The sequence below is a fragment of the Citrus sinensis genome, chromosome 6 (assembly GCF_022201045.2).
Source record: "Citrus sinensis cultivar Valencia sweet orange chromosome 6, DVS_A1.0, whole genome shotgun sequence".
Taxonomy (NCBI): Eukaryota; Viridiplantae; Streptophyta; class Magnoliopsida; order Sapindales; family Rutaceae; genus Citrus; species Citrus sinensis.
The window spans coordinates 19,494,052-19,506,970 of record NC_068561.1 but is presented as its reverse complement, the minus strand read 5'-3'; the positions used below and the strand labels follow the sequence as shown (position 1 = coordinate 19,506,970).

General features: G+C 31.9%; 1 protein-coding gene across 1 annotated transcript; it reads right to left on the bottom strand.

Moving 5' to 3' along the window:
- Positions 1-4,721: 4,721 nt before the first annotated feature.
- On the bottom strand, positions 4,722-6,919 carry LOC102622133 (homeobox-leucine zipper protein HOX11). The gene is made up of 4 exons (XM_006492782.3): positions 6,425-6,919; positions 5,933-6,270; positions 5,713-5,792; positions 4,722-5,333 (listed from the first exon to the last, which is right to left on the bottom strand). The coding sequence occupies exons 1-4, from the start codon at positions 6,660-6,662 to the stop codon at positions 4,970-4,972; spliced, it is 1,020 nt and encodes a 339-aa protein (XP_006492845.1). The 5' UTR covers positions 6,663-6,919; the 3' UTR covers positions 4,722-4,969.
- Positions 6,920-12,919: the final 6,000 nt, after the last annotated feature.

The window sequence follows — 12,919 nt, the reverse complement described above, 5'->3', positions numbered from 1 at the left end:
AACATGTAAGCGGCTGTTATATAAAATTTAACCATACGTTTTATACACACATTAATTAATTATATTATCTCTTACGTATTCTAAAGAGTTCATGATATCTGGTAACAAACTGTAACGAATAAGACTGAGGCTAGAACGGTGAAAATAAATTTGTGGGTTTCATAACAAAGTATATATAAGGGGGCCCCGCTAACAGCTCCAATCCAACGGTAATTTGGTTTCAAATGGGGTGTATAAAGACACATAAACATTTTTTTGTAGTATACTTAGAAAAGGGATCTGGTCATATGACTCGTGGAGGCTGAATAGCGCCGCTCTTAAGAGAAAAATGTCGTCAACAAAATAAATAAATAAAAAACCTTCTATTTTCTAATGCAATTAAAAACAAAAATTAATAGTAAAAAAAAAAGGTGGTCATATAGTAATTAAAATAGATGTGGATCTCGTGTTGGAGACTGGTTCTAGAACCTTGACTTTTTTTTTTTTGGTTGGGGTTAATAATCTGGAACCTTGACTTTAATTTCAAAAGAATAATAGTTTACATTACATTAGTGTTGTTTACTTGTTTTTATTTAACAATTTTTTTTTTCTTCTTTTAAAATTTATTATTAACTTTTATAAAAATTTGAAGATTTTTCCCCCCCACGTTTATTTGGAAGCATGATGTTGGAAAAACAGAATTCTAATTCCTTGACTTACAATTTATTCAAAGTTGGGTTCCATTGTTTACTTTTCTAACAAGTATTTGTTATTAGTGGCTTGAATTATTCAATCTCATGCTATCGAGGAGTAATATAATATGTACAAAATTGAGATACAAAAACCGTATTTCAAATGATATGAAATATGACGTGTTTTTTAACTATTGATTTTAATAATTAAGGTCTTAATGATGAGATAATAAAATTAACCTATATCTTAATGTATGTCGATCAATAATTGGCGACACATCAACATTATTAGCATGATAACATTGGGTCCAAATTTATGGCAATCTACTATCTTTTACCCAAATTTTCTCATATTGAGCAAATACAAGAATAAATCTATATTATTTTCAGAATTAGCATCCCCTTGTCAAGGAAAATTGCTCACCTTCTTCAACTGAATTTTTTTAATGAGATACACCAAAAAGTGGACTGATACTTTGATCAAGAATAGATCATAAAGGAGAGGAATTAGAGAAATAAGAATTTTTGTCGGAATTTTACTCATCAACAAAAATTTATTGATGGGGGTACTAAACTTGTTAACAAGGGTTATAATCATATAACGGGGTATATTGAGATACGAAATGGGGGCCAAATAGCTCTCTATTGTAATCTTAATGGGTAGTTGGGTACAATCCATTTGGACCGAAAATATAAAACATTTTGCACATTCGGCTTGTTCAAAGCCTATTGCTCTTGAGTTTGTTGGACCCAAAATCCAAAATTTGGCATACCATTACCATTGCTTCTTGGTTGTTTGGTTTGAAAATTGAATTTTTTTTTTTCCTTTTAAAAGCCTAGAGGGTAGGGGTGTCTTTCTTGTATCACAAAATTTAGAGCAGATCAAACTTTAAAATTGAAAGGAAAAAAATTACGTGTACTAGTGCATTATTTTGTTTGAGTACATGCATGAATGACAAGATGTACAAGAAAATGCTTCCTTTTTGCCCTGGACAACTTTTTTTTTTTGAGAAGAAAGTAAACCTTTTCATTTAAAACAATACTAAATCAGAACATTCATCACCTCTGCTGGAATATGGTCTAACCAGACAGCAGGCGTATTTGCTGCCACAGCAAATTTTGCTAGGGAATGAGCACAAACATTACAAGTTCTAGGGATATGATTGACAATGACATTACAAAACTCACTTTTTTGGTTCTGGATCTCTTCAATTATCCACCATAGTCCTGTTTTGTTGCTCTTTGTGTTGTTTACTAACTCAACCATAGTCCTTTTTTCCCTGGACAATAAAGTGAAGAAAACAAACCCTTATTTATTTTCTTGAAGATCATTACCTTTTTCTATTATCTGGAAGATTTCAAGCCATAGAAAATGGATTTGTGCAGACAATTTGTTACTGTATCGGCTAGAAGGTCCAAATCCAGTGGTGGAAGATATTTTAGAAGGGCTAATATGTTTAGTTCAAACATGTGTCCGTCTACTGTATAAAAAAAAAAAAAAAAAAAAACATGTTCTGTCTACTTCAATAGGACCCCATGGTATCTCTAAGGCACCTTTTCGAACACGTCATGTCTACTTCAACGGAGCCCAATGGCATCTCTAAGGCATCTTTATCTCCTTGTACTTCAATAGGACTACAATGGTTCAATTAATTATTTATAATAGTATGTTATTTTTGGGGCCATGACTAGATAATGTTGTATTTTTAATGCTATAAAGCAACATTATTTGTTATAGTCTTAATTCAAATTATTTTTTGGTTTGAGTTCGGAAGAATTAATGCACCGCGGACTAATTGTTGGTGGTATATATTTGTGGGGAATGGCAAATGTAGAGAATTGTAATAATAATGTTAGAATTTTATTGTGTAAAGTAATGTGTTTACAACTCTGTATGTAGGAAGAAAATAATGTGTACTTCACGGTACGTTACAAATGTCGCTTTTCTTAAGACGTGATTTGCTCCCATCAATTGAGTGATGCACATGGGTTAAACAAATACGCCTCCCAAATATAATAAAACACTTGTTTGTTTGCTTGCGTTGTGAATCGATGAAAGCAAACCATAACATTTTTGAATGTTTCAAACATGCTAAGAAACAATATATTGGCTATTTAATGCACAAGAATAAGTGTTTTATGATTAAATTCGTTTTAGAAAAAAAGGCTGAGAAAAGAGTGGTGTGAGATAATTATTTTCATGTCTAAATATCCTAAAGATGGCCTCTATTTATAAATATACTTGTGCCCTTCCATTTGGAGTGTCATCTTTCATGATATCCCTTCATTCATATCCATTGGATCAAGATTTAATATTAATCAATGGCCCAAATTGAACCATCACCATTTCAAATGAAATGTCACCATGAAATGATATATTTTCAAATGAAAGACCACCATGAAAGGATGTATCCTTTAAGTGAAAGGATAACTCTTCCATAAAGCACAATTAAATAGACATTTCTTTACAATAAGACACTATTTATTTTTAAAAATATTCCAATACTAACTAGAGGGATAAGATCTATTAATTTATACAAGTTGTTGTTGTTGTTGTTATTATTATTATTGTACCATTGAGGTTTATATTCATGGTAAATGCATAGAACACTTCTGAAAAAAAAAAAAATTCTTCTGTTTTACGGGATATCTTAGGTACTTGTTTATTTTTTAGTTTGAAGTCTTAATTTAGCTTTTTTTTAAAAAAAAATTACTTATTTTGGGCTATTTATTTTCTTTAACATACCACTTGTTGTCAAAGAATTTTACCTAAATAGAAAAAGTAGAAAAAAGTCCACTTTTATCTGAAGTTAGAAATCTAAATAAAAAATTTTAATTTCAAATCTCAAAATTAGTCTCAACAATTCATATATTTCCTATATTACGTATAAACCTAATATTTTTGTATTATCCTAGAAATAATTATTTTTAATTGATTTAATTTTTCTTCTCATTACAACATTAATTAAACCAAAATATTGAACAAATCAAATTATATCTATTGTAATGAATAAAAATAAAATAGCAATGTTCACTTTATAATGAAAGTTGATGTTATAATTACAATTATAACATCTTTTATTACAAAACTAAATTAAGAAACAATGATAGTACCTTTTTTTTTTTTTTAATGCTATCAAACTATCCACTTGTTAAATTTTCAAATTGTGAAGAACAACATATATATGCACCACTAAAATGATATTTATGTCAAACTGTTAGTTTTTAAATTTTTATAATTGAAAATTGAAAAAAAAAAAAACATGTCATTCAGAAATTACCATCTAAACCTATCCAGACTACAATTAAATTCAAATCTATTCATATTAAAACAAACAAATTCAACCTTAGTCAAGCATGATCCATAATTATATATCTTATTTTAAAACTATGTCGCTCATCTATATTAGTCTTAAACGGAAATTCTTAAGAGTCAATTATAGGGAAAGAAATCCTTGAGTCTCATGAAATAATTGTAAAGAGGACGTTTCAACGAAAGAGGGGCGGCTAACAGGATTGCAGCCTGCAATTAACTTCGTATTATTTCAGTCAGGTCATTTTTGTAGGCTGTTTATTAACATAAAACATGTAAATCATAGGATGGCATTCAAGTTGGTCGTTGAACAATCGTTTTTGCAATATAATTAGGTTGATTTAATCAACTAATCATCATTTCTTTATTAATGAAACCCAACCACTTATCACACCGACACATAGTACTAATTGAGAAGTAAATAAAATTATCCAATATCGTGCATTAGTTTTGATTTCAATATTAAAAAAAACAAAACAAAAAAATTACAAAAAATTAACGAAACTTCTTAAATCAATATCCAACTTCCAACATTTACATTGTAAATGATGTGACACTAAATTTTTCTTGTCCATATTGATATTATTATTTTACTCATATCATGTGGAAATATTCAATAAAAATTTAGAGGGTTTAGAATTAATTTCAGTCCTACTAGCATGGAGGAAAGAACACATTGCACTTTTAACCAAGAAATTGAAAACAAAAAAAAAAACGAAAAAAGACCAAAAGGCAGATTTCTAATAAAAATTTCTTCCATTATCTCATTAATTAATGTCAGTCAACAAAATATATCAACTCTTACAATATCTCCCTCTCCCCATTACACAAAACTACTAGGAACTAGAGAAAATTAATAATTTAAAAAATAAAGATAATCTTCAAGCCAAAAAAATTTACAAAACGGACAAAAGGATCTTTATATTTCAGGTTTTTTTTTTTTTCTTCAAAGCTTACATATATAATTTCTGTACTTTTCCACATTTCATGAAGTCGATTGAGCACCTTGGGCTTGGGGCAACTGAGAAAATGGAAACAATCTAGCAGGCTTGTTAGCCAATTGTAATGTTACGGAGGAGTCCTTGTTGTTGCTGTTGTTGCCCTTAGCGGCGGTGGTAGCAGCTGCTGCAGTGGTGGCTGTGGCGGAGGAGGTGGTGGCGGTGGCCACGCGCTCGCAAGAAGGACACATAGTGAGAGTAGTGGCAGGGAGCTGCATGTAAAAAGGTTGAGAGGTTTTTAAAGCTCTTAATTCTTGCAGCTCTTTCTGTAACCTCCTGTTCTCTTCCGTCAATGTCTCACAGCATCTCTTTAAATACTCACAATCCACTTCTGTCTGCTTCAACTTTGTCCTGCAACATGTTGTACAACACAATATCAAGACGTGCCTGAATTAACTCGCCTTCACCTTTCATAACTTATGATGATGATAATGACAACAGCAACAACAACATTAACGTTGATTAATGATCTTCCCATGAGGTCACTACAATAGGAGAAAAGTATGCAGAACCATTGTTGTTAATTATAGCACCTTATTTTCCATCGCGTATCCCAATCTTTAGTTACAATATAATTAAAAAAAACCTGAGAGTATAGATAAAAGTTGGGTTTTCCAATGGAACCAAAGTCGCTTTAACAAAACTTGGGATGCGTAATGAAAAAAACCTTTTATCATACAATCAATTGCAGGGTTGAGGAAGAAAAAATACAGCTAAAAAATTTTGTTACCTTGCTCTCCGGTTTTGAAACCACACTTCAACTTGTCGAGGACGGAGATTCAATTGTTTGGCCAAAGCAAGCTTTTGCTTCTGCATGCAAATTTCAAAAATTGTAGACACTCAATATAGACAAATTTTAAATGCTTAATTTAAATAAATTATTCTAAACCCCTTTCTTTCTTTTTTTTTTTTGGGTGGGGGGGGTGGGGTTTGTAAATAAATTGACTTACGGGATTGAGGGTATTGTGTTCTTTGAAACTTTCTTCGAGAAAAGCAGATTGTTCTTTAGAGAGCCTCAGCTTTTTTCTTGTTAAGCCATTTTCTTCATCATCACTTGCTCTTGAACTTGCTCTGTCATGACTTATTTCAACATCGAATAAATCTCTCTTGCTCCTTCCGTTTCTTATACAAAAGTGATCCATTTGAAAAGACGACACCGTACTGTTCGGAGATGACAGCGCCGTCGTCCCATCATCAGCCTCCTCCTGCGCCATCGCCACCGGAAACCGGTTCACGTCCAGCCCTCCTCCTCCCGCACCATCCATCGGACCCGGTTCAGTACTCACCACTGAAACAAAGTTATGCCAACATATAAAAGGGAAACCCTAAACAAAGTTTTGATCATATGATAAAAAGAATTCTTTCAATTTTCCTCGGCAACCAAAACAAGATCATAAAGAAAACAAAAGAACAGAACTACGGCAAGTGGGTATTAAAGCTACCGTTGAGCCATGGAAACCGAAGCTGAGAAGAAGGCTGATGATGATGAGCTCGGGGAACTGGAGAGAAAGGAAGAAGATCGAGCTGAATGGGAGGGGGGTGATGATCGGAAGCACTTTTCTCTTCTGATTTCCCATTAAAGCTGCTCCCGTTCAAGCCCATGCAAAACCCTAGATCTTTGCTTGATAATTTTGACGAAAACGGCTTTGAGGTGTCGCCTAAGCTCAAAGCTAGCTCCATTCTTTTTGGTCACAAGAAGAGAAGAAAAAGAAAAACGAATGGTGTTTGTCGATGAAGATGGAAAAAAAAAACCTGAGGCTTTAAAAATGAAAGCTATCGCTTGTGCAAATCTTTTAATTTATAAAATCAAAGATAGATAATTATAACCATCACACGTATTTTTAATTTAATTCTGCCCTTGTGCCAGTAAAAGATTGACCGACAAATCTAGGTTGACAAACGCACGTGAATGAATATAAATATACACTCGTTCATACACGAGAGAGATAGAGAGAAGTGCTTTTGCCTTTTGTACCAGTACTCTTGATTTAAAGTGTTTTATGCAGAAGAAGTGCTTTTCTTGCCCTCTATAAGTCAAAATAATTCAAATTTCTATTTTGTTATTGTAGCAAGTAACTTGTTATTTTTTTATTCAGTATGTGATTATTACTTCTCAATGTTACTAAATAATTATGCTCACCAAACAGGGCCACGTCATAATCATCATTATTGTCATAATATGACCATAAATAATTGATAATGATGAGTTAACTCATCCGACGACTCAGATCAACTGGGTAAGGTGATGAAGTTATTGAATTTTCTTAATCACACTGTTTTATTATAATGATCATCATCATTTGACAAAGTGATTTACCAAACACAATTACTAATTAGCTTCAAGTTCTGTGTCTGTGAAGACATATTGAGCCAGAGTGCTTTTATTTTCATTTTATTTAATTAATTTTGTGCAGTTTCCGAGTAATTTGGTCGTAATTTTCAAGTGACGCAATTGAAAAGAAATGACTCTGCTGGCTTATTTGGAAAGAACTCGGAACGCTGACTCACCAACCAAAACACAACAGTGCAGTGCAGTGCTGTCTTAATAGATAATTTTGCAAAGTCGCGAAATCGTATTTGTAAAAGTAATTAAATAAATAAAAACTTGTCAAATTCGCACCAAGCGTGATGTGTGAACAGGGAAAAACATTGGAAAGGGGAAGAAAGAAACAGTACTTAGATTATTATTAGCAAACGAGATTTGACCAACAATTCCTCCTCTTATCCTTTGTTATGTTTAATTAGGCAGAGAGACAAAGAGACCATCTTTTTACTATTCCAAGAAAAGGTCTCTGCATTTGTATTAGTTTAAAGAGTCAATGTTCTTTCGTGTCTTTTTTGAGCATGAGTTAAAGCAAATTTTTATAGTATGGGAAAAGCTACGGGTATCCGATGAGTCAAAGGCTAGGTCAACCTTTGGTGGTGGTGGAGGTAGCGGTGGTGGCTGGTGGTCAGAGCGAGTGAGTGTACCAAACAAATATCAAATAGACTTTTGTTACGTAGCAGCTGTTGGATGAAAATTTAACGATTGTGAAAATTTAAAATAATAAAATTATATTATTTTCACAACTGTTGAATTTTCATTCAACGGTCGCTACATAATCATATATGTTACAGACATGTTATCTTACTTTAGTCTGTTTGTCTGTTACGCATTTTTTAAGTCTTGTACATGAATTTATTAATATATAATTCGAGATTGGTGATAAAAGATATGAAATCTTAAAAGAAAAAACTTGCCGGGGGTCATAACTTATGCCAACCACCACATATCCATTCGATGGAGCCGTGCCCTAATAATTAAAATTTGGAAGTACGATGAAAATTAGAAATGGGTATTTAATAAGTTGAAGATTATGTTAAGATTTATGGAGCCAAGAGTGCCGGTTAAATAATCCTGTGAGAATTGACAAAATCTTATATTAGATTAGATGGATGGGTGGATGTACAAATAACTTGATTTGCATATCTCACCGAGATTGTCTATTTCAATTTGAGATTTAAAGAAAAATAAACCTTAAAAATTGGTAACAAAAAATGGGGAAAATCGTACCACACATGGATTGCATGGGTCTAATGATCAAGGGGGCATCCAATGAATGGGAGCCTAGGTTTTGAGATAAATTGGTGGTGTTGGTGGTGGTGGTCCTTGCGCGTGAGATGAGTTAATTTATTAAATGGATTATTATTTTCTTTTATTTTTCGAGTGGAGAAAAAAAAAAAAAAAGGACATCTAGAGGTTGTGAGCAGGTCAGATTTGTCATGCTTTTGGGATCATTGCAATAATTGAAGTCATGCAGGCTTTAATGATAAGTTGGAAAGAGATCTGCGTGAATTATTATTGGGTGGGACCATTTTTCAACCATGGGATAATTAATGAAGTCACCCATAATAATTAAAATAGCCGCACCAACTACTTCATCGACACTGCTTAAGTTCCATAAACCCTAATCTACTTTTCATTAATACAAATATCTAATTACCTTGGGCATTGGATAGTTTTATGGCCAAAAAAAATTGTGTTTTGTCTCTATTTGGATATCATTCTTGATGGCTATACATGTATATTATACACAATGTAAACTATTGGCATTAGAATACCTAGTATATACCATTAATTATTTGTTCAACATTTTAAAATATGTTATACATATTTGTTGCTTGATATACAGTATATACGTACCGTATTAAAAGAATAATTATTATATTAATTAGTCGTGCTCTCATTTTAAAAAAAAAATTGATACCCACATCCAAATCTCAACCAATATATTGCCGAATTGAAATAAAAGTTCTCCTAGCTATTTGATTAGAACGTGATGGATCCCAATTAGTCAAGGAGTCAATCATTTCGTGGAAAATAAATTATTAAAAATAAAATTCCTAAGTGTGAGAAACCATGCATCTTCTCCCTTTCCTCCATGATTTGAGGGGCTTTCAAATTTGGTTCCCCTTAACCTTAAAAGAGGGCATAATTTGAGGGTGGGGGGCGAAAGTGAGAAAATCCTAGTTTTGTCTAAATCAATTAACATGTGATTAAAATTCTCTTGCCATATTGGCTTATACATCCTAGTTACCAAATTAGATTTTAAATTAACTCTTAACATTCGATTTAATAAATGCCACGTATCAATCCATCTTAAAACAAATAAATATTGATTAATTTATGAGAGGATTTGAATCCGTTACCAACCCTTTAGTCCACATATTACCCTTACCGGGAGGTGAAAAAAAATCTAACTTAAATTAGATAGATGTTACTTCAGAATAAATTGGGTCACGGTCGCATTCATTAGGGAGGTTTGAAAAACCAAATATTAATTAATTATTTATGTTTTTGCAAATGCAGTCAATATCATCAAAACAAGAGCTAAAGCCTGAAGGGGAAGGGGAGCTAGAGTCACGTGAGAGACGCGTGGAAGAGTAATGATGGTTTATGAGAATGGGCTCATCACAGAGTCAGAGAAATGACGTGATATGAAATAATGATTATTATACAATAAAAATTAAAATAAAAATGTAAAAGAATTGGTGATGGGATTGGGTGGTGCGAGGAGGAAGAAGAAGATCCAATGATGATGATGATGAAACAGGGAAGGTGGTGGGGTTAAAATTGAGACACTGTGCATTATACTAAGGAGACAATCTGTTCAGCAGCAATCATTTGTACGTGGGATAATAATATTAGGGCCTATTATTATTATTGTTATTGTTGTAATAATTTAATAATAAGAATAGTAATTATTGTTATTATTATTATCACTATAATTATGGTTAATTAATTGGAACCCTAGAGAGAGAGAGATAGGGGGGGGTCCATGGAGGTAGCCCCGAACTCAAATTATTATGAGCTGATTGAATGGCTGTGTGTATGGTATCAGTGAGTCTCATTCATTCTTTTTCTTTGTATGGTTTTTGTCCTCATTTTTTCTGTTTGTTTGCCCTCCAAATATTATTAGCTTTGCAATAATTCGGGATAGAATACGTACAGCATTTTGTTGCTGCCGTTACAATTTACAACTCCATCGTGTACCTTTTTTTTTTAAAAAAAAAAAAAATCAGACATAAAAGAAAAAGAAGGCCATAACATTCGGCTCTGTAAATTTCGATAAAATCAAAACGACATAGTTTTTATTTTTAAAATTGTTATCGAGGAACCCCTATAGTTGTTACTTATTACATTTTGTTAATATATATAGATAAATTTTAAGATATTGGTAGATTTGTAATATAATATTAAAAAATAAAAAGTAATGACAGTTAAATTATAAGTATTAATACAGCTGCAAAACTCTTTTATATAAACTGATGTAGCGTCACATGAGTCTTGAATAAAGACATTATTTAAGCGGGTGACCAATATAATGTGATTTTATTATTTTATATTTTCATTTAACAAATTATATAATGTCATATTAATTTGAATAAAATTAAAATATTAATGTTATGTTAAGTTTTTCAACTAAATCTAATAACTTGAATTCATGTGAAAAAAAAAAAAAGAAGACGACTGTCTGCTTGTGATTCTACTAAAACATTATTGCATTTGTAGTATAATATTAAAAAACAATTTTTACATGTACTAATAGTTAAATTATTAATTTCATTAATGAGTTCTTAACTAAATCCAACCGCCTCCGTACTTGTGATTTTACTAAAACTCAGGGACCTCAATGTTACTACCCTCTACCCCGTAAATTTGGTAAATGAAATTGAAACTAGACAGTAATAAATCATCTTACCATCCCCACTCTCGACAAGATATGAGAAAGAGCCTGCAAAAGATTTGGGTCTGCGGGTAAAAGAAGAAAAAGATGGAGCAGAGAAGTTGTCAGAGACGAAATGGGACAATGAGCATGCAGTGGCCAAAAAGGAGGAGATGAAGGGACGACAGTCAATTTTTGTAATGATGAATTTTCTCTGGGGACTGGGGCTCCTTTTGTCAGCTCTGCCATTTGTGTGAATTTCCTTCTGTATACTGCATGTGTGTGGGGTTTGTGCCCTTGTATATATCTCCTTCCCATTTTTTGCTATACCCATTCCTTTCTATGCTCTTCTATTAATTCCCGCATTAATTAATAATTACCCTTTTTTGCTTTCTCCTCCTCCCTTTCAAGTTTGATTTTGTACTTTCAAATCATTACATATATAAGCTAGAATTTCATTTATATAAATAAAAAAAAGTAAAATTTCATTGGACTAACTAAAGATAAGTTAGTTGATTATCTTACAAGAAATTAAGAGTTTCATTGTTTCTAGATGTGCTATTCAATATGATGGTGCTCAAATTAAAGGTTAAAAAAAAAAACGACTTAAGAAAGAAATAAGATACAATGACTTTGGTAATTTGATGCTTTTTCTACACGTATTTTTTAAATTCAAAATTGTGAATATTTGCGATAGTTCTATGGACTTTCTAAATTAAAAAAATATTAATAATATTATCACATCTTTTTTTCTTTTTTACTCTTTGGGTTCAAGTTATAAGTATGGTTGGCAATCATACAGAACATACTTATTGTGATTTGCCAATCTCAATCCGTCTTGAAAGTAAAGTAAGGGGAAAATCCCTCTTGAGTGTCATCTCAAACATTAAATTGGGACAATCTTGTCCTAAATTTCAATTGGGATCCTCAAATGTTCGGAATGACGTGAGTTTGCTATATATGCTATAAATTCTATCATAAACGACAGGTCATACGCCTATAATCGATATGTTAGATCTGTACTTATCATACACTTTTGAAAAATTAGATTTTAGAGAATTTAAAATTTTCAAATGTCTCGAATCTTATCCTTGATAGTGAACCAGGACAAAATTAAGTTCTAAATCTAAATCCAAATAGTAAATCAGAATAAATTTTTGTACCAAATCCAAAGTGGGGGTTGGAGAATTCTACCAACCTTAACTTTAAGATGTGATATTACATCTATCTTAATTCAAAAAAAAAAAAGGAAAACTAACTAATTGCATGTTATTACTATTTTCCCTTCTTTTCCCCCTCTCTTTCTCTCTAAAGTTACCAGTCTCGCTATACAAATTAATGAAGAATGAATATTTCTGTACATCAGAATACTCTCCTGATTATAAGATCGACCTTTTATTGCTTTCATAAATTCGGATTCTCTATTCTATTATAGGCTCCCATGATTTAATTTGATATCGCAAACAAATACTTTTGGTCATTAGTAATTTTTTTTTTTGAAGCAAATATTAGTGGGGCAGGGCTAATTCTGGCTTTACCCTTGAATACTAATAACATAGGAAACAAAAAAAGGTTTTGGATGTATTGCTTGTGATACACTCATATAATAATATTTTCAATGTTTGCATTTGATTAAGTTTGTCATGATTGGTTGTCATAACTACAGATGTATTTATAAAGATATGATTTTGTTGAGTGAAAATATATGGCTGGATTTTTATTATATTTTAT

What these genes read in the sequence shown, in the direction of transcription:
- LOC102622133 (XM_006492782.3), bottom strand. Translation starts at nt 6,662, where the DNA reads ATGGAGCTAGCTTTGAGCTTAGGCGACACCTCAAAGCCGTTTTCGTCA. An exon ending in TCGGTTTCCATGGCTCAACG is followed by an intron (nt 6,271 to 6,424) that starts GTAGCTTTAATA and finishes ACTTTGTTTCAG; the next exon opens with TGGTGAGTACTGAACCGGGT. An exon ending in AACACAATACCCTCAATCCC is followed by an intron (nt 5,793 to 5,932) that starts GTAAGTCAATTT and finishes ATTTGCATGCAG; the next exon opens with AAGCAAAAGCTTGCTTTGGC.